This window comes from the organism of the source record quoted next, unplaced genomic scaffold (assembly GCF_019419815.1).
Source record: "Pyrus x bretschneideri cultivar Hongxiangsu unplaced genomic scaffold, Pyrus_bretschneideri_v1 Contig83, whole genome shotgun sequence".
Classification (NCBI taxonomy): domain Eukaryota; kingdom Viridiplantae; phylum Streptophyta; class Magnoliopsida; order Rosales; family Rosaceae; genus Pyrus; species Pyrus x bretschneideri.
In genome coordinates this window covers 748895-771749 of record NW_025999824.1, presented here as the reverse complement: position 1 = coordinate 771749, position 22855 = coordinate 748895, and the positions used below count along the sequence as shown (strand labels likewise).

Here is a 22855-nt window from a genome sequence, read left to right as displayed (position 1 = left end):
TCCAAAACTAATTTCAACGATCCAAACCGTCAAAATTGTTTGTATATGCTTGGAGATCACATCAGCAAAAAATCACAAAAAAAAAACATTCAGAGATCAAGTAACGGGACAAATCTTTTCAACGGTTATAAACGAAAAATCACGATTTAACGGTTATTTTAACTCCGATTTTGATGATTTTTTATAACTATACTCCTTGACCCTATATGAATACAATGAATGAATTCGATTTTCAATTTAAAATATTTACACAAGTGGATACCACAAAATCTTATGTTATACTTAATAAAAGTATAAATAAACTGTAAGTGTTAGTCAATCTATCGTTTTACGAATTTTCCAAAACTAATTTCAACGATCCAAACCGTCAAAATTGTTTGTATATGCTTGGAGATCACATCAGCAAAAAATCACAAAAAAAATACATTCAGAGATCAAGTAACGGGACAAAGCTTTTCGACGGTTATAAACGAAAAATCACGATTTAACGGTTATTTTAACTCCGATTTTGATGATTTTTTATAACTGCACTCCTTGATCCTATATGAATACAATGAATGAATTCGATCTTCAATTTAAAATATTTACACAAGTGGATACCACAAAATCTTATGTTATACTTAATGAAAGTATAAATAAACTCTAAGTGTTAGTCAATCTATCGTTTTACGAATTCTCCAAAACTAATTTCAACGATCCAAACCGTCAAAATTGTTTGTATATGCTTGAAGATCACATCAACAAAAAATCACAAAAAAAAACATTCAGAGATCAAGTAACGGGACAAAGCTTTTCAACGGTTATAAACGAAAAATCACGATTTAACGGTTATTTTAACTCCGATTTTGATGATTTTTTATAACTACACTCCTTGACCCTATATGAATATAATGAATGAATTCGATCTTCAATTTAAAATATTTACACAAGTGGATACCACAAAATCTTATGTTATACTTAATAAAAGTATAAATAAACTGTAAGTGTTAGTCAATCTATCGTTTTACGAATTCTCCAAAACTAATTTCAACGATCCAAACCGTCAAAATTGTTTGTATATGCTTGGAGATCACATCAGCAAAAAATCACAAAAAAAAAACATTCAGAGATCAAGTAACGGGACAAAGCTTTTCAACGGTTATAAACGAAAAATCACGATTTAACGGTTATTTTAACTCCGATTTTGATGATTTTTTATAACTACACTCCTTGACCCTATATGAATACAATGAATAAATTTGATCTTCAATTTAAAATATTTACACAAGTGGATACCACAAAATCTTATGTTATACTTAATAAAAGTATAAATAAACTGTAAGTGTTAGTCAATCTATCGTTTTACGAATTCTCCAAAACTAATTTCAACGATCCACAACCGTCAAAATTGTTTGTATATGCTTGGAGATCACATCAGCAAAAAATCACAAAAAAAAAAAAACATTCAGAGGTCAAGTAACGGGACAAAGCTTTTCAACGGTTATAAACAAAAATCACGATTTAACGGTTATTTTAACTCCGATTTTGATGATTTTTTATAACTACACTCCTTGACCCTATATGAATACAATGAATGAATTCGATCTTCAATTTAAAATATTTACACAAGTGGATGTGGATATCACAAAATCTTATGTTATAATTTATATACTTAATAAAAGTATGAATGAACTATAATATTAATAATTATATACATTAATTTAATAATTTTATATCCCTAAAAAGTAAAAACTATAATAATTATATAGATGTAGGTGTAAATTGAATACAATTTCATGATGATCGATGTAAATTGAAGATTTTGTAAATGGAGGTGTAAACTTTTGAGAAAGACTTACAATCTTAAAAACAAAAACTCTTTATCCTTGCACATTTAATATTTGTAATATATTAGTAGTGTATGTATTATTTTTTTTATTAGGCTTTTATTTTCGAGTGTAGATATAGTACTTGAACGAGAAATGTTTTAATGTTTTGAAGTAATATTTATATGGCAATGTGTGGTATGTGCAAATTTAAAAAAAAATATTTTTTTTTCTTAACGAGTCATAATGGGTCATAACGGGTGGGGTCACTTTACCCGTTGGGTAAAGTGACACGACCTGTTAAGGACCCGTTAAGATAACGGGTGTGACACGACACGACCCGTTAAGATAACAGGTGTTACACGAAAACGACACGAACACGATAGACACGACCCGTTTGCCAGGCCTAGCTGGATGGATAGAGGTTGTAAATTATTAAACAATGTAAGGGTAGCTTTGGAAGATTAGTTGTGTCATTTTACTATGATCAAGCTGGGCTGAAATGTTTTTTGTATTTTTGGGCTCCACTAGGATTAGTCCTAACCTTCCGAGAGTGTAGGAATATTTATGCTAACTACCTTTAAGTGATGGTGTTGCTCAATGTCTTATTTATTATAATTTAATGAGTTTAAAATTTGAAATCTGTGCAATAGATAGACAATCTTAAAATTTAAACTCCTCCGGGATGTGTGCGATACCATAGGATTTGGAAAAAAAAATTAGCCTAGTAGTTAAGATTTTTCTCTTCCTCCATTGTATTATATCCGGTGTTCAAACCCTCATCCTTCCTATTTTGTATAAAATTACTAGTAGAATATGATTCGTAAACAAAGATAAAATATTGCAATTGACACCCACTGGTTATATGTTTCTACCCACCTTGTATATCATGAACGTTTTCATTAATAAATGGACGGATCTAACAACACAACAATGTTGATGAAGTTCATTCCGAAATGCCTAAAAGTGTCCTCGAATGAATGGCTAGTCAATCTCCTTGAAGCGCAAACTCACCAAGACTCGTGTCCTCAAATATATGAGTGAGTCACAAGTCACTAACTCAAAGATGTATTTATCAATAAATTATAATTCAAGTAGAGTCAACAAGGAACAATGTACTTGAATTATTCTTGCAAATGCCTTGAATTATTCACAACACCCCAATGTTTTATCCTGCATTTTTGTATGTATTTTCTTTTTAAACACAAAAAATTTAAGCGTGTTTAATGAGCATGTTTAGAGTGTCAGTAACAACACACCTTAAAGTAATATTGTTATACAAAATGTTTTTCTTGGTTAAACTAATCTTTTAATATTTTGACTGTTTTAAAAATCTCCATCTAGGCACTAAGCGGTTGGCTACCTCCCCAATTGATCCTTAAGTGTTTGAAAATTAAAAAAGAGAGCCTAGACCAGCTTAGGCGTCCACCTCGTTCGCTTAGGCACCCACTTAGCCCATCTAAATCCGCCTAAACACCTGTCTGGATCACAACCCTCACTTTGACAGAAAATTAGTATCTTTCATTTTGCATTTTTTTTTTGTCAATAAAATGTAAGAGACATGTTGAATGTTTAGATGATACTTATTATATGCTTGTTCCTTAGATTTTCAATATATTCTCATACTTTATAATCTATATGTCATTTTATTTTACAAATTATGTATCCCAATAAAATTATGTACTTTTATAAGTATAATAAATTTGCTTAAATCAGTCTAGTCCGCCTAGACACTAGCCTAGCATGTTTTAGAACCTTGAATATTTCATATTATGTTTAAAAATTGTGAAATATGACGAAGGGTTGAGATCTCCTGAATCCCAAGTAGCAAGGCTACATTATATAATCTAGCATCTCTCTGCCGGAAAGGCAAAAGCTAAAAATAAGTACAAGATGTTGGAATCATGCGGTATAACATTTATCAATAATTATATATTTATAATGTAGCAAATCCAGCTCAAATCTGTTAGCGAGGAATAATTATATAGGTTCACGATCATATGCATCCGACTTCCATGTCCCCAGTTACTCGTGCATCGTTACCTGTCGAAACAAAAGGAATTAATTACATACACGCACAAAATCAGATATTAACTATGCGCTGTATTGTATAAAGCTTAACAAAAGCATCTAAAACGGACTGAAAATATCAAACTGAAAGACAAATCATCCTTATGACCCCTCTTTCAACAACCAATGCTGCAAATATGTACTTGCGAAAAGAAAATGGAGGAGTTTAGCGAAACTAATGAAAAGTGTTTATAGTTATTCATAGTATCATACTCTCTAAATTTGACTCTCAGTCAGTCAAAACCCAGGTGATAGGGATATTCAACTTCTATTTATATTATCATACAATTTTTTGGCCTCTTGACACGCTCTGAATGCACACAGGCAAGAAATTTTGGCAACACACTGATTCACATATAAAACGCAAGAAAATTTCACAATGAACAATCTTCCCAGTAACTAAAAACTATTGCTCAAACCAGTGATGCTAACAAGAACACCTATATGTTGGGGTTGTTTGGCTAGATAAACAAGCCATGGACGTGATGGGCATAATCCCACATTGGAGATGTATCACAGCAATCGACAAGTAGGTGGTCCACAACTAAGAGCTACGAAACCCAAACCTAGATGAGTCCACTGGGTCTAACTCAACCCAGTATTAGTTCTAGGTGCTTAAGTTAAGGTGCTGCATCGGAACTAGGTATGGGACGCACCTGATTAAATGCAAGCAAACCAATGGTCAAAAAGCCAAGGTGTCAACTCAAGTAAAATTGTTGAACGACTGAAGGTTGGCATAGCATTGTGACCTCATCAACCCAAGTCCAATAATAAATTCAGTTTTTATCTCTTTTTTCTTTTCCCGAATAGATGCTATGCTATATTTTCTAAAATATCAGAATATTTTTTCTATAGGAACCAAATCCCCAATCTGAAAGGACGACAAAATACCACTATCTTTTTCCACAAAATCCGTACGAGCTATAAGTTATAACTCACTTTCATTTTCTCCAACTTGTCATCACCATCTCTCACTGCCTGAACAAGATGTTGTATGCGGTATTGGAGCTTTGCATTTTCAGCAGCAAGCTTCTTGTTCTGCAAGTCACCAAAAATGAACAAAAAAAGATCTTCAGATCTCCTCAGTACTTTCCAACTGAGACCCCCCCACAAAAAAAAAAAAAAAAAAAAAAAAAAGATACAATTGATGCAATAATACCTTTTCTTCTTCTAAAGACACCTTCGCACATGCATCTTTTATCTGTGACTGGAGTTCGTTGATCACCTTTGAAGAACCATCAGTTGCAGAATCTGCAAGGTTCCATAACCAGCATCCAACAAAAAAAATTAAAACAAAAGAGAAAAGAGGAAAAGTGAGGTCCTGTGTTCTTGGCCATGAACAAAACACTATTGCACAATGCGTGCCATTAAACCTACCCTTCTTGCTTGCGAGGGCAGCTTCAAGCCTTGATAAGCGGTCCTATGTAAGAAATATGCCAAGTTAGCAAGATTACAGCGGAAAAATCAAAAGTTTCAGTCATCAAACATGCTACATAAACTAGAAATATATACTTTTCTCGTAGAAAACATCTCATCTACAAAAATGATAAGGGCTATATTGAAAGCAATGAAAGAGAAAATTATTCCAAATAGGAGAAGGTAAGTCTCTATCATCAAACAATACATAATCAATCAAATATTATTCATCAGCATATCATTAGTCTGTGCACGATAGAGTTTTATGCCTACTTTCATAGAGTCTGCTTTCAGATGTGGTGGTAATAAATCCTTGGGGGCTAACGAAAAGTCAGAGTGAATCGACAATTATTGAAAGCTGTGAATTTAAGAACAAGGTCCTGAAACCATCAATATCAAACTATAGCTTTAAAAGCTTTCAAAGCTTCTCAACTACAACTCTATAAGTAGTTAGGTACTATCAATGTCTCATTGAAATAATGGAATGTGTAGGGTAGACATTATTTTTGCATTCATGAATTACAAATAATGTTACGTTTCCTTTTGTTTTGTACTTCTCGAAACAAAATTATTGATATTCTTTCAAACAAACTTATGCAGAAAAGTAAGGGATTCATTCGTTTCTTCCCAATCATGGACTTGTGGCATATTTCAAATAGCATTAGACAATTGCACTGAACATGAAGACTTGTAAACACAACAGTTCTTAATCCAACAACTGAGTGAGAGAAATTGAGACTTATCTTCATCCACTGACCATGAAGATGAAACCCTAAAATTTTTATTTTGGTTACATTAGAGGGAATCGACTTCATCTTCTTAATTAAAGAACCTACAACATATAACCTATCCTAATCGAACCCATGATTCTCAGATACAAACAATCAAACCCAAATCGCCAATTACTGACGCCATTAACGCTCCACCTTCACGATAAATAAATACATATATATATATATATATATATACATACACGCATGTATGTGTGCCTATATATATATATATAGAGTTGAGCAGAGTTGAGAAGCATAAGGATATCAAGGCTACAAGTAAAAGGTGGGAAACATACCTCGGCTTCAGAGGCCCTCTGGTAAAAGGGCTTCAAGGTTTCTTCGGCGACGCTTCGACTCTCACTCTCCGCCATTGCTGGAGGTTGGTGGGGTGGCCCTACACTCTCCGATACGACAGAATAGGGCGCCGCAGTGTTCAGGTTCTTCGGAACGGCTTCAACTATTACAACTGATATTTTTTTACCCGAACGAAAGGTTTTCGTTTTCTTCTTTTGGAAATTGCACAATTGCCACTTTCATTGTTTCACTTTGTGAAACTAGCCACATGAGACTAAATGTTTTACATTTAACCACCTGTACTCTGTGCGGGGTGACAATTGGCCCCTCTGTACACGTCCCATCCATATTCACTTCAACTACCGGTCCATGAGACAACTTGAAGACATTTTTATGAGAGTGTAATTCCCTCCTCCGAGTGTAATTAATATCATTTGTTAAAAAAACACGCCTTATAGCTGTTGTTTGCAACATAGTCTGATAACAGTGCAGACTCGGTGATTAGATTGTATTGTCACTGAAAGGAGAAGAACGGAAAATGGCTTTACTTGGTGCACGTTTTTTGGATCACAGTAATCGGGTTTGAATTCTTGCTCTGCTCTAAAATTATATTGTTAAATTGTTGTATGTATCATGTGTCTACTGAAAATGGTTCTTAATCATAACTTGGACATTATACTATTGATTCTTCTTTGTTCTCCTTCATATTTGATTCACATTCAGTTCTTATTTTAACGTGTAATACGAGTAATTTTTCAGTGTGACGGTAACGCCAGACTAAAACAGTCAATCTCCTCCTAAAAATGCCACCCAAACCACGACTTCGCACCCAAACCAGCTCGAACCACCTCCAAGCACAAAGAGCCTCTTCCACCGGGAAATGACAAATCCCAAAATTTACCAAAAGCATTCAAGACAAATAGTATTGGATTTCTTGGAAGCTATTTTGTTGTAAACGAAAATGTTCATGTTAACGCAAGAAGACAGCGTTTTCGTCCTTCAGTTCCAAGGGCTTGAGATAATTTACATTGTACATAAGCATGCAACCACAAGCACCTACACTATTTTAGGCAGCAATTTACTCAAAAGAAGGATGCTCAAGACCTAAAAACGATGTTTTTCTGTTTCCGTATGGTCGGAAAATGGTATTCCTTCATCTATACAAATATGTGATCATCGGTTTTTTGTATCTTAATAATATGATACACAATACAATGCAAATCCAGCTCCCATACAAGAGCTATGAAAATCAATTGGGCTACTAGCAAGTTCACGACCAAAGAGCAAGCTATCGTATCCTTAGGAAGCAAAAATAAGTTATATATATGATTAACATTTATCAAAACCAACATGCTTATTTCCACCATGCAGTCCTGTAATACCATGCTTTCACAGGGATTATATTACCACTTTATCTTGCAAACGGAAACTAGTCAAAGGCTGTCCGAGAAGGGAAGGCCTATAGAAGACATGGCTCTGTGCAATCTCAATGCGTTCCCTGGGATCGTTCAAGTTTTCATCCCTCAACGCTTGAAGAATAGCTCGTGATGATTGCTCCCTGGTGATCAAACAATACACATGGCCAGGGATTCATATACTTGTAAAAGTTACTGAACACATGCATTGGCAGACCATCTGATTCGGGTTATACAAAGTAATGCCAAACATAATTCGGGTTATACTAAGCAATGCAGGGTGATCTTTTGAATTACGCAAAAGCCTCTTAGTTAATTTTCTCATGGTCAATATTTTTTTATACTTGAGTGCGGCAAAAAAAAAAAAGGGAAATGATAAGTTTGCAGGACATTACCTTGTTATCAATATTTTATATAGCGTCTTCAAGATGGGGCAGAGCTCTACGGGAGCAACAGGCTTGTTTTCCTCAGGATGCAAGACATTTAGGCTCGACTGACTGAGAAGTTCATAAAATGCTTTGACTGCAGAGACACCCTAGAAGGAGAGGTGACAGAGCGTTATTGATCAGTAACAAGTTAGAAGAAAAGTGCTTTTAACCACATCCGAATAAATTCCTCAACAGAATGACAAGGGCACGTTTTAGTGAGACCAGATATTTGCTAGTGCCCTTACACAGGAGTATTCACATTCTTCGTAGATTCTTGCACTTTAATATAATGTCATACATCTTCTTGAAATGAAAATAACAACTGATACCTGAATCATTCCTTTGCCACTGATGTTTTCACCCATATCGCGGTTTAGTTCTCCTTTGGCTAACATTTGCCCGTACCACGCATTGCGACCTTTCAACAGGGTTACATATGTGTCAGCCAGCAAAGGCCCTGCAAGTTTCTCAGGCTCTTCCGCCAACAAATGAGTGATAAATATCATCTCCGAGGTACAATGTGCAAAGTATACAGATTTGCTGGTAGCACTTTCCTTTGTGAGAGCTGCTGCCATCCCTGAGAAAATTAAAATAAAAAACGGCTGCAAGTTGCAAATCAGAAGGTTCATTTATGACATCCTACTACAGTATGTATACCATAAAATTTGAAATTGTATTGTTTCCTACACTTCCTGGAAGCTTCGCTTAGCATGTGGGGTAACTACAGTTCGTAAACAAATCTCATGTTTATTCCAGCACAAATTTTCTTGAAGTGCCTGAACAAATTCTTGCCAGGACAAACATGAAATTCGTACAGGCACTAGCATATAAATAAGGGAATCAGGATAACCTCTTAGAATAATTCAGAGCTTCATACACCTGATACCGTGTTAATGATGACAGATTTGATGAGTAGTGTTCTTGTAAAAACAGGACTCCAAATCATATAAAAGCAAACTACTCTTCAGATTGTCCTCATTAATTAACACGTATCAGGTGTGCGTAGCTCCGAAATTTGATGAAGCTGAACAAAAATTACCACCACTGAAATGAAGATGAACAACAATAACCAAGCAGAAAATTTGACATCTCATTCCCTTTATCCCTTTTTCATGTTTCTGAAAAAGGACATTTGCACATTAACATGATTGGTACCAGAAAAAGTTCCTTGTAATTACCTTCAATCTATGACACCTAAAATTCATTCCTTTTTATTAGACGCTGCCTTTATTGTTTGAGATAGATCTATCAGAATGAATTGTAGATTTACCTGCTCCGATGGCATAGACATTCTTTAAGCCACCCATGACTTCATGTGTAACAAGATCACTATTGTCCCAGACAATAAAATGGGGTTGCCTTAAGAATTTTGCAAGAGGTTTTCTCCACTTCTCAGCTCCGCATATTCGAGCATTAGCATATTCCTTGTTGTAGATCTCTGAGGCAATGTTTGGGCCACCCAAATAAAGTATGTTCTCTATAGGTACACCAGCTGCGAGTCGTACAGAAAAGAATGAGCGGAAATGTGAAGTCGAAATAACATTATAACAGTGAAGGAAAAGTGTAAGTAACGTATGATCATCCAATTTCCATGCAATGTTAGTTGAAAGTTGAAACATAAACAATCAACATGATTTATCAGGTTTTAAAAATGCAATAACACTTAAAATTCGTGTAGATATGAAAAGGAACAACGTAATAATCCATGTAAAAAGTTCCATAAGATTGACCCTGCGAAAATACATTAAACATTTACCAATTCAGCTAAAGATAAAACCAGATCAAATAAACCATCTCTCCTTCCTTTCTTCCACCATACTGTAAAGTTAAACCCAACGTGCTAAAGGGTGACAGTTAAATTTAAAAGAAAAGGAACATACTCGCCCGGTGAATAATTCGCGTGGGAGTTATGATATGCGGGAGAGGCTCCAGTGCAGCTTCAATACCTTTGGCCAAAGAGATGATAATCGGATCTGTGATTCTTTCCTTCCAATAATTACTTATCTCTTCAAACACCTCTTTTGTTTCCGTCGATGGCAAGCCATTCACCACAATGTCAGCATCCCAAACAGCCTCCTGTAAACTGGTTACAACCTTCAAGGGACACAGAGGGGTATCGATCATGTTCAAACAAAATCCATCTTTCAAAATCTCATCGGCATAAAGAGTTCGATCCCCCAGCCTTGCCTCCACATATTTCAAATACGCACAACGCCGGATCAACCTCCTCAACACATCCTCCCTCGAGTTGATCACTTCAAAAAGATGTTCAGCTGTGGCTCTATCAACTGCTCTTCCCGTTCTTCTCCATATCCTTATCTGAACCTTGTCTCGAAATTGACCATAGCTATCCTGCAACACAGCAGCAAAAACACTGCCCCATGCACCCGCACCGACACCAACAATTCTCAAAGGATCACCATTAGCCTTTCCAAGGCGGATTCGGAGCTCGTCAAGCTTCTCCTCCAATGCATTAAAGTTCTGAACAGATCCATTCGGGTATAAATTACGATTCATAGCCTCAATGCTCCCCACCATCTCCAACTGTCAAAAAGAACACAGAAAACCAAAATTCCCAACTACTTACTTCCTTATGCAGGATCTTCTATAATTCCATGGAACTTGAAAAATTCTCAAACTAGACAGATTTCAACAACAACCCACCTTTGGTATTTATATCATCTTTCTCTCCCAATACACAATATTCATCTTTTCACTCAGATTTTCCGACCCACCAATCAAGATTTGTTGCTAACCAAATCCAGCTGAAACTGATACAAACAAGAAAAAGGATAGGACTTTATTCTATGCATGCAAGTATCTTTCTTCATTTTTATTTAAGAGTTCCAAAGAACATGCCAAAAAAAAAAAAAATAAAGCCCAAATATTCAAATAGTGACATTGTTATCTCCGCCTGAGGTTGTTCATCTACCAAACCATAAATTTCAAAAAACACTATGTGAAAGCTCATAAATTAAATAACAAGAAAAAGAAAGTCCAATAAAAAAGCCAACCTTGTCGGATAAGGCTTTCCGGTCATAAAGTTGTTTTGGGTTGTTCACTTAAATTCCTATCAGTCCAGACCCGCCAGCATTGACGGTGGATATCATGCTGGAAAATTGAAGCCGGACAGACACCGACAGTGCAATGGAGGTCAGAAAAATGTAACTTGCATGAAGAAGCTTTGAATCATTGAAAGGAGAAAGCGTGACAGCAGAGACAGGATGAGGAGCATAAAAAACAAAAACACACATAAAGGGCATTAATGGGTGCAGTTATGGTTGAGTTGGGTGCCATAGTCATTAGGCTTTAGACTCTGCCAACTTCCCCAACGGTTATTAATATTGGATGATTTTGATTGGTGTTTTATCACAAGTCAAAGAGCAATGCCAAGTAAACTAAATTTACAAATTAAATTATGTTTCATTGATAAGAAATAAACACGTTAATCAACACTTAGATAATAATCCGAACATCAACTTCAATATCATTTGATTTACAAATTTGATCTACAATTTAGTCTCCGTAACATACCCAACGCTGAAACCCCATGATAGCACTATATTAGTAGCAAAGGATGAACCAGCTTTAAGTGTGAAAATATAAAGTCTAGATATTTGTGTGTACATTATTTACACAATACTCATAAAGTCTACATGCTGGTAGTTCCTAAAAAATTAGTTTATATGTTGATATTAACCACACACTTTTCGTCCAATCTGTTTACATTTGATGCAATTCAGAGATTCGTTGTCAATCTACAAACAACAGTGAAAAAATTGAAACTCAATGAGAAGTTATCATTAGTAATTAATATTGTTATTATTTATTAAGAATCATCATCATTAGCCGATTTAGACTTCTTTGTATACCTATATTCCGCATAAATACACTTTGTTGATCAATGGACCAACATTTTCTTACCAACACATTTGTGGTTGACGTTGAGAATTCCTCTCATAAAGCCACATATGATTGTCCACAACTGAAAACATGATTTGGAAGGTACATACATGTATGTGTTATTGTTTTACTTGGAGATTTGTTTATAATGATAGTTTGTTAGAAAAACCTAAATTTTATTGGAAGCTTCTAGCTTTTAAGTTCAAATGGAATCTTAGCAATATCAAATTATCAATAATCTTCATATTGATTGTTGGTAGATAGTCCTTAGTTCTAGCAAAATCTAGTTAGAATTTCGGCGTCACTAAAATTTTTGGTATGAACTATGACAGTAATCTTAATCATATACCATTACCCAATACCAACTTTAGAATATATGTTAGAACATGGTTGAAGCACCTTTCCTCAAAGTTAATATATGTGGGCAACCAACCAATTGAGATTGCGTTAAAAAATTATGGTTGACAAATCTTTTGTGTGTCATCCTCAACTCAATCAAATGACCAATACATTTTCTCTTCTAAACCTATAAACATATTGTAATCTTTTCATTCAACATGTTAAGTAACAACAGTTTAACCTTAAACTACAAACACAACTTTAAGCAACATCTACTCATAGGAATCCAGGGTTTTGGACCAACTCAATGAAACCAAATAGGGAAAGGTATTTCAGACTCCTTAACTGAATCCAATGAAGATAAAGTTCCGGACCACTTAATGGAATTGATTAAGGAAAGGAATTTCAGACCACTTTAACAGAATCCAATGAAGATAGGGTTTTGAGCCACTCAACAAAACCAATTATGGTAAGGACTTCCAGACTACTCAACGGAATCCAACGAAGATAAGGTTTCAAACCACTCAATGAAACCGATTGGGGAAAAGGATTCCAAGCCACTTAACGGAATCCAAAGAAGATAGGATTATGGGCCACTCAATGGAACCGATTAGGGAAAAGGATTCTGGACCACTCAACAGAATCCAATGAAGATAAGGTTCTGAACCATTTAACGGAACCAATTAGGGAAAGGGATTCTAGACTAACTCTGGAGTGCGTATGGTCCCTTAATGCAGATTAACCAGACGGAGTCACTCCTAGAATGCGTATGGTCTCATAATGTGGATTAACCAGGCGGAACCATATGCATGCATTTAATAGTATGATTCCCCAACGTGGATTAACCATGCAGAACCACCTATGTGTATAATGAGATCAAGTAGGCAGTGATGCCTCAATGCATATTAACCAAGTGGAGTCACTCTTAGAATGCATATAATCCCTAATGCAGATTAACCAGGCAAAACCATAGACATGCATCCAATAGTATGATTGCCCAATGCGGATTAACTAGGCAGAACCACCTATGGGTATAATGAGATCAAGTAAGCAATGACACCCCAATGAGAATTAACTAGGCGAAGTTACTCCTAGGATGCGTATAATCTCCAATGCAGATTAACCAGGCATGACAATGTGCAATAGACATAAACATAAGAACAAGGTCCACTAACCAAATTAATTAGGCAGAATCATCCATGTACCACATTTAATCAAGTTCACCATGAATCACAATTGCAAGCACACATACATCTAGCCAACCAATATTAAATCAAACTGACATATAAGATATGCAGAATAATTCTAATGTGGTCCCTGACTTATCTCTTCATACTAGAATCTACACATTATCATTGTTTTCTCAATAAATAGGTAAATTCTGATAAGGTGCCACTTGTAGGCCCATAAGACTCTTATCAAGTTTCTTGTAATTCTAATTTCAGTATTTAAGACCAATTCGAGACAATTGATCAAAAGTCAACCCTTGGTTAACGTTGTCATTGGTAAGGTCAACAACCCTATATAAACCAATATGGTAGATCCATATATTGTATTTCCAATATGTAAGTTCTTAAGATCCTCAAATAATGCGCACAACAATATATTAAAATTTCATAATGATCCAACGGTTAAATCTTCGCCTGCCACAAAGGTTTAATGGCGGCCATTTACGCAACTAGGCTCAAACGATGAAAGCACACCAACTAGATATTGGAAACAGATTCAGGGCATCAATATTAACTTAGAAACATAACTCGCCGGAATTAAAGACCAACATCAAAATGCATATAAATACACAAAAACAAATATCGTGACAAGTGGAGTAAGTTTTATACCTGACATAAGTCTAAAAGTGGATGGAAGACGATGAAATTGTTAGAAGTCCCTCAAAAATTATGAACAGGGCATGCACGGTGTGTTGTCGTTTGACGTCTGATCGAGGAGCTAAGCCTAGAGTTTGTAGCTAGAGCTGAGGTGAGTTGATCCCAAGTTGTTTGGGTTATTGTCGTTTTGCGAGCTTGCCGAAAAAAGGCGAGAAACTCGTTGCATCACTTAAACAATGTGGCCTCAAATCACCGCCTTTAGTCGTTTCTTAAGTGAATCTTGGAAGGGTATTGATCCTGGGGTCACGAGCTGCATTTTGGTGGTGGTGGCGATGATCATAGGTGTAGGAAAAGGAAGAAATCGGCATTTAAGGAACTGGGTCGTGATCAATCACCTCTCCTCCACGTCTGTTGCCGTTTAACTTTCTAAAAGAGGAAATGCCACTCCATCCTTTTAGGGTATTCCCTATGTGGACTCTGTCAATAGACAAAAATGCCCCTGAATTTAGTGGCTAGTAATTTCTTCATTAAAGCTCTATTTTGCAAACGGTTTTCGTTCACGCGTTCGTGGGATAGAGATCTATTTGAAAACACTGAGGTTTATCTTGAAAAGTCTATAGAATTTTAATAATTAATTAAAAAAATTCAAACTTTGTAATGAGTTAACTAAAGCTCTAATATGAACGAAAAGAAATAATATAAAATCCTGCAAATACGAAATACGTAAATTACAATAGTGAAATCCGAGAACGTATTTCACTCGATATGTAAATAATTTGATTTAGTGAAGCTAGTAGAAAAGACAAAGGTGATTTTTTGGTATAAGGTAGCGTTTGGTACGCAGACGGGACGGGACGGAACAGATGTTCTGTGTTATGTTTGGTACGCGCAGGACGGAACGAGACGGTTGTTCCGTCTTGCATTTGGTAGCACATGGACGCAACGGAACCAAAATATTAAAATGACTAAAATACCCATGTTCCGCTGTTGTTTGGTACAATTTTATGGGCGGAACGGGACATGACTTTTTTTTTTTTTTTTTTAATAAGTTGTTCAAATTTGAACACTATTATCCATTATTTGTTTTTCTTGGTCCAAATTTTAATAGGTATATGTTGTGTTTCACATGCAAACCCCTTTAAAATTTGTAATTTTTCCCGTTTTCTACACCTCCATTCGAATTTTCACCACAAACCCATCAAATTTTATTGTGTAAATTGCAAAACCCACACCCCAATTCAATTTTTAGTCCCTAATTTTGGTCCTTTCAATTGTGGGTTGTTGTTTAGGGAGTTTAGGTTCTACAAACATTAGAATTGGCCTTGTTTAGAAGGACACCCCTCTAAATATTCCCCATTGCAGGAACAAGGCAAACCACATAAGAGCACATGACAAATGTTGAAAAATATATAAGTTTAATGATCATGCATATCGTAAACATTTTAGGGTTTAAACATTTAGAACTTAAACAAAGAAAATGAAATATGCATAACTTAAACATGAAATATCCGAAATCAAACATTCATCATGACTTAAAAAACAAATAATGTCTTGCTAAAGTAATAATGAAAACACTTAGAAGTTGACAAAGTTCCCCATACTAAAACCACAAATACTAAAACCTCAAAGGCTCTCCATAAACACTTTAATGAAATCTGGCTTCTGTGAGTCATCCAAGGTGGTCCAAATACCCATCATATCGGTATCTTTCACTAACTTCATTGAAATTCTTAACACCTGATCATATGGGAGACCCATGGCCTGAAGCTCAGAAGGTAGTCTAGCTTTTGCTTCTCTAAAAGTAAAACTTTCACCTAATTTCTTCATTTCAGTAACAGCTTTATTCCAACCTTCACTGATAACAGATACAATATTTGCATCACCATCATTCCTGCTCCTCTTCCTCTTCCTAACAGGTTGAGAAGCACTAGATGTAGCAACAGAAGGAGATGGGGTAGGTGAAAGCGGAGGTATCTCAAAAGTCTCACAATCCTCACTTTCCAAACCCATATTTTCAATTGCATCTGCCGCTGATTCAGCAATGCTACCCGTGGCTCGGTCTTTCCCAAACATCTTACATAGCCGTGGATACAACGGGAATGGCTTATTTGGTTTGCAAGATGCATTGGGATGTTTCTACAATAAGAACCCAAAGAAATCAAGGTTAAGACTTTCAAAGCAACTAATTGATAAAGAATAAGAAAAAAAAATTTACCTTCACCCACTCCTGTAGTATTTCGTCACTATCCACAACAACACATTTTTTCTCATCATCCTAACCAAATCCAGATGTATTCATCATGTCATATGCAGACGAATACTTTTCTTTCAGACGCTTCAATTTGTTTTGTATATGCTTCGGCTCTATATTAATGCCAGGAATCTGTTCCTTCATCTTGGAGGCAACCGTTACAAAAGTACCAGCCTTAAAATTGCCGGTCTCACACCTAACACCATCAGCAACCATCTCCTCGAGGATGGTAAGTAGTACATCCTCCTCATGATCAATCCAATTACGTGAGGTGGCCATATAATCTATCAAATACGCCATATATTACACAAGTAACACAAATAAATTTATATTAGTTGTACTAATCAATTACCAAATCAAATAAGCCAAATCAAATGACAATGACTAAATTTATATTAGTTGTACTAATCAATTACCAAATCAAATAAGCCAAATTAAATGACAATGACTACACCCTAATTTTAAAATTTATTAAAATTTAGTAACACAAATAAACATATCAAATAAGCCATAACATCTAGATAACTCCCAATTACCATATTACAATAACAAACATCTCAATAGTCTTGATGTTACGAATTTTCAAGCCAATTACAACAACTAAATTGAGTCCACATCTAAAAGACAACTACAACAACTACCATGTTAACCAATTTTCAAGCCCTCCTTCCTCTCCACTCATCATATATTTCTCTTGCAAGATCATCCCTCCATTGAGTCCATATTTGGCTTGACTCAACAGTTTCAATGTAGGCTAATACTTCTGGTAAATCTTCCCCTATAGGTAATTCATCAAATGCAAGCCTTGCATTTTCTTCAGGATCAACTGCCATATACATTCTGATAAAATTATGAAGTAAACTACATGCGGTGATCATTCGTCCCTGAATCTTGATTGGATAGTGGGAAGGACTTCGTAAGATAGCCCAACGTCGTTTGAGGAGGCCAAAACATCTCTCAATGACATTCCTAGCACGTGAGTGTTTCATATTAAAATATTCTTCATGATTCCTAGGTGCACGTGAATTGTTTTCCCACTCTTGCAAATGGTATCTAGTGCCTCTATACGGTGCCAGAAAACCCTCACCATTCGTATATCCGGAATCAACCAAATAATATGTACCTATATTAATTGATAATAAATTTTAGTTGTTGGCCAACAAAGGTAAGGAAAAATACTAGGTGCTTGTTTATCTTACCAGTTGGGACCTTGAGGCCATTAGCTCTAGTAACAGCGTCACCAAGAACTCTCGAATCAGTAGCTGATCCCTCCCAACCGGATAACACATATACGAATTTGAGGTCGTGTGTGCATACGCCTAACACATTAGTTGCTATATGACCCTTCCTTGTTCTATATCTTGGTCTATCGACATCAGGCATAGTGACCCCTATGTATGTTCCATCTAGCGCTCCTAAGCAACCCTAGACAAAAGAAAAACTTATATTAATTAGCAATTACAAATAATTATGTTATTAATGATTTTACTATGATTATTACCTTAAAGCATTTCCATCTCGATTCCGTGCAATCCTCTGGGATAGGGGTTGGTTTTGCAAACAACACATCTTGCAAACTGAGTAATGCACACAATACTCTACGGACATATCGACTAATAGTTTCACCAGACCTAAAAAAATCTAACTTGCATTGACCTATTTTTATTGTGGTGGGCTAATATGTTAACAAAAGTAGCTACTTGCTCCTTTATTGTAACATGACCATCATCTACCAATCCACCACGAGTTTGTAGTAAATCACATAAAACTGCAAATGCATTCCTATCCATTCGTAGCTCCCACAAACAGTTAGTATCACTCAATCGCGTGATACGATTTATTTCCTCTCTCCTAACATGAAGTCTAACAAATGTCCTCTACTCTAAACTAGCTATTTCCCGTTGTCTCCTTTGTTGTTGTCTATACCTCAACAATTGTGCATTCATAGTAAAGACTTGTGCCATTATAATCCAAACGTTCAAAAGAACAAAGAATTGAGTCTCATATTCATCCATACCTTCACATGCAAAAAAAACAACACATGAATGAGTGGAGTATCAACATACGCTAAATTCATTTTAGATACTTGGACTTGGTAATAATGATAATATAATGTATAATAAAAAGCAAGGCCCAACAAACTATACAACGCAAAATAGTTCACTTGGAGGGTTTGGTTTAGACTAATGAAGTAAGTCATTGAAATTAAAAGGAAGTAATAATATATAATGTTTATGGACGTTGCTTTCTTAGCCTAAAACCATTGAGCCATATGATCCAGTGCCAGTGTATGGACCGGACCATACTAGTCCATATAACTATCATGTTATATTTTATTATAGTTAAGCAATGATGAAAACCAAAAGAACGAATTTTTATGTATAGAGACAGAACATTAGCATAAGAAAAAAAAAGGAATGAAGTCCTCAAGAAACGTTGGCTACCAAAAAGGAACCAGCAACTCAGCTTATTTATGTGCCACAAAATTCCCAACTGCATTGATTAGAGTGCTAGAATATGGCAAGTTGTAAGCGGATATACCTGCAATAACAAACTAACATTTAATATGAAAAATTAGGAAAGTAGAAGTAAGATCAGTCATGTCTCATAATGAAAAATAGAAGACTAATAAACAACCACGAGGCACAAACCCTTGCCTCTCAAAAGTTAAACAGAGTATTATTAGCATTTGATTGCCAACAATAACATAGAAACTGTAATGCAGACAATGGGCAAGTAGGTTGGTAGAGATTAAGAATAACTGAGACCACATACGTGACTAACATATGAACATATTTTGCAAAAACTGTTTGGCCCGTGCAAGAGTCTGGATACCAAGAGCCAATCAATCGAACGATATAGTTTGATTGATTATGAAGGTTCCAAAGTAATATGATTATATTGGATATGACATTACCTCCATAAAGCATTGTGCAGCATAAATTCCTCATAACTATCAATCCAATCCTGTATATGTCCCTTACAATTACAACTGAAGTCCTCTCCCCTAACTTCACAGATCAAGTTTGACTTGATTTCAAACATGCAACAATTAAGTCCTCTCCCCTCATTTTTTCATGTACCCTATTTTTTCTACATTCTCATTTCCTAACTTTCCTTTGCAAAACTAAAGCAGACCACTTAGTTTCCTGATAAAGGCATAGTTCAGATGATTTGAGCATGACATCACGAAACTGTTTTGGCTTTCTAAGGGTTGTCTGAGTGTTGTTGTGAAAATTACTTGACACACAAATTAAACCCTATTTGTGACAATTGTAGTAATGAAGTAAGTAGGGATCGTTCTAACCGGGGATTAACTAGGGGTGCTAAAACCTCTAAACTGACTTAGAAACACAAAAAATAAACTTAAAAATGTTTGAAAAGACTCAAGGGACTCAAAACAGATTCACAAGACTCAAAACAAGCTAAAAACTCTTAAAACTGTCTAAAAACACAAACTGGGCAGTTTTGACACTAAACTCAACTTTGGACGAAAATTAGGTTTGAGCTTGACTCAAAATGCTTCAAAACACAAGATAAGACAGATTCTAAGCCTAAGACTTAACAAAATAGGGGGGGGGGGAGATTTGTGTTTGGACGAAATTCAATTAATTGGACAGATTGTAAAGAAAACAGATTGTAAAGCAAATTGATGTAAACCAATGGATAATGGAATGGCTAAGGGATTCTTCTCCACACATGAAATATATGCAACTTAAATCAACTTCCAGTTATCGATTCGACAAGTTATGAACCTCGACACTCCAAGTTAATTAGGTCCGCTTAAATTAACCTTAAGATTTCCCTAAGATCATTGAATTGAATGAATATGCATTGCAACCAAATTATTCCTAACAAGTTCTCTATATGAACAGCATGATAAAGATACAAGTTAGAATCATTACGTTCATTGGAAATCATAAGCATCGACAAGGCAATTGTAACTATGAAAAGCATGATACTTTCGCCAGGAATCTACTTAACACGATCATGACTAGTGACCTTCACTACTTGTGGATATAAACTCATAACGATTAGGTGAAACAAATTCATATCCTAGCACCAGATTCAAGCATGCAAATTAAGTGTGCACTCTCAATCAACATACAAGAATAAGTTCTAAATCACATAGTTAAACAGATTATATTCATGACTTATGCAACGATAACTGGAGTAATCAACTTATTTCACATATATATCCATGGTTTCGAATACACCCTTAGCCAAAAACGAATTTAGCCAATCATACTCAGAGCAAAACAGAGATTACATGAATTAGACATTGAAATATAAGAGAGAATACACCTAAAATCGTTCAACAGCTCAGAATGGAGAACCAAACAATTTTGCGCATCTGTCTCCTTCCTCTTGCTTGCGGCAGATTGGATGGGGATGAATTCTGGGACGTTTTGATGATGTAGAACGGTTTGTGGGATGTTTAGAGACACGGCAAGGGATGTAGGATGGGTGTGGATGAGTGTTTGATGGTTGGGAAGTGGTGGAATGGCTGATTGTATCTCTAGGTTGAAGAATGGTGTTTTGGGGTCAATGGATGCGGCTGGAATAGAATGGACGAATTTTGATGATGAATGAGTGATGTGAAGGGTTTGTGAAATTTCTGAATGCCTTTGTGATGCTTGTAGCTGCCTTATTTATAGGGCTAGGAAGGGTTTAGAACTTAGTTGAAACCAAAAGGTTTTGTACTAGAAATTCTATACATGAACCACTTAAAGGATAATGTGTGTAGCTAGGACAAGGTAGGAGACAAGATAGGACGGCTAGTAGACAAGGTAGGACGGCTAAGAGACAAGCTAGGACGGCTAGGAGACAAGCTAGGACGGCTAAGAGACAAGGTAGGACGGCTAGGAGACAAGGTAGGACGGCTAGTGACAAGCTAGGACGGCTAGGTGACAAGCTAGGACGGCTAGGAGACAAGGTAGGACGGCTAGTGACAAGCTAGGACGGCTAGGAGACAAGGTAGGACGGCTAATGACAAGCTAGAAATTAGGCACCATGTGTGAATAGATAAAGCCTTCTAGAAATAAGGTTTTTAGGCCTCCTTGCAGCTCCCTAACTGAATTCAAGCCTTCAAATTCGTCCATCCTCATGCCTCCATGCTTGCACTATCCAATCTTGGCCCAAAAATGCTCTAGAATGCTCCAAATTGCTTCTTTTTGCATACTTTGACACTAAAACCTGAAATTGCACGAAAATGACTTTAAACACTAAACTAACTGTTGTTTTAGCTAATTAAATGCAAGAAAACAAGCTAACTAAGTAGCATAAATATGCTCCTATCAAATTCCCCCACACTTAGCTTTTGCTAGTCCTCAAGCAAAACAAAGATATAAACATAACCTAACCTTCCAACATTTGCTTCAGGGATTTCCAATGATACATAACATGCCAAAGATCATTATTCCCACAGATTTTAGTCATCCCTACTCTTAAGCATATACGTAATCATAGTTACCATTCACTAGCTCACATTTAATCGTTTAAAATAACATTATGGACGTAGTAACATGCCTTAGAGAATCCACTCAATTCCTTACTGGATACACTCTTATTTTTACACAGATTTTCTAACTACACTCCCTATACTAAGCATATGTGAGAAGATTGATGTAAATATGAAAACGAACACTCACACATGTTATAACAAAAGAAGCACTTTTCTGGAATGATTAAGCATTTATAGATATGATCTCATGAATGGAATGCTACTACTTAGATGCGAGAACCAGGGACACCATATGCTCAAACCAATCCCAAACTCCACATATTGAAATACATAACACTCAAGATAGATGTTAAGGATTGTAACGGGGCTAAGGGGTATTGGCTAACAAAGAAAGGTTAAGGATAAACAAAAGTTCTTAAAGCAATAGCAAACAAGTAATGAACTTGGCACTTAGAATTCACTTTTGCATGCAGAAAATCACTTAGACACACAAGGGGATGAAATACACAATACTTAGGGTCTAATTTAACTTTTTGGACCCTTTCTTCAACAACCAACACTTGTGAGTTCTTTCTCACTTATTTTGACCTCTTGTTCATTCTTTTCACATTTTTTTTTTCTCGTGCCCAATTCTTGTTTTTGGCACAAATTCTCACACATAAATCCCTTCCCCCACACTTGTTTTTCTGCACAAGAATAATCAAAAGGAATTCATTCTAAGTCATGTTCACTATGCTTTAAGAACAAAGGCATGGATGGTCCTATTCTAGGCTAGGTAAGGATAACGTGGTTTAACAAAGAACATAGGCTAAACAAGGCTCAACGGGGCTTAAACCTACAAAACAAATGAACATGGGGTACAGCTATTTGG

General features: G+C 35.8%; 3 protein-coding genes across 4 annotated transcripts; all 3 read right to left on the bottom strand.

Annotated features, from left to right (window-relative positions):
* Positions 1–3614: 3614 nt before the first annotated feature.
* Positions 3615–6558, bottom strand: LOC103927131. Its single transcript, XM_009336023.3, has 5 exons — positions 6361–6558; positions 5253–5295; positions 5035–5126; positions 4815–4913; positions 3615–3848 (listed from the first exon to the last, which is right to left on the bottom strand). The coding sequence occupies exons 1-5, from the start codon at positions 6433–6435 to the stop codon at positions 3831–3833; spliced, it is 327 nt and encodes a 108-aa protein (XP_009334298.1). The 5' UTR covers positions 6436–6558; the 3' UTR covers positions 3615–3830.
* Positions 6559–7455: 897 nt separating this feature from the next.
* Positions 7456–11439, bottom strand: LOC103927132 (glycerol-3-phosphate dehydrogenase [NAD(+)] GPDHC1, cytosolic-like). Of its 2 annotated transcripts, XM_009336026.3 has the most exons (7): positions 11216–11439; positions 10866–10972; positions 10082–10745; positions 9472–9693; positions 8531–8778; positions 8169–8308; positions 7456–7916 (listed from the first exon to the last, which is right to left on the bottom strand). In XM_009336026.3, exons 3-7 carry the CDS (start codon positions 10737–10739, stop codon positions 7757–7759), a joined length of 1428 nt encoding a protein of 475 aa, XP_009334301.2. In that variant the 5' UTR covers positions 10740–10745; positions 10866–10972; positions 11216–11439; the 3' UTR covers positions 7456–7756. The 2 variants fall into 2 exon arrangements, with proteins under 2 accessions (XP_009334301.2, XP_009334302.2); XM_009336027.3 differs by lacking the exon at positions 10866–10972.
* Positions 11440–16969: 5530 nt separating this feature from the next.
* LOC103963148 lies at positions 16970–18180 on the bottom strand. Its single transcript, XM_048576081.1, has 3 exons — positions 18022–18180; positions 17720–17945; positions 16970–17643 (listed from the first exon to the last, which is right to left on the bottom strand). Exons 2-3 carry the CDS (start codon positions 17901–17903, stop codon positions 17177–17179), a joined length of 651 nt encoding a protein of 216 aa, XP_048432038.1. The 5' UTR covers positions 17904–17945; positions 18022–18180; the 3' UTR covers positions 16970–17176.
* Positions 18181–22855: the final 4675 nt, after the last annotated feature.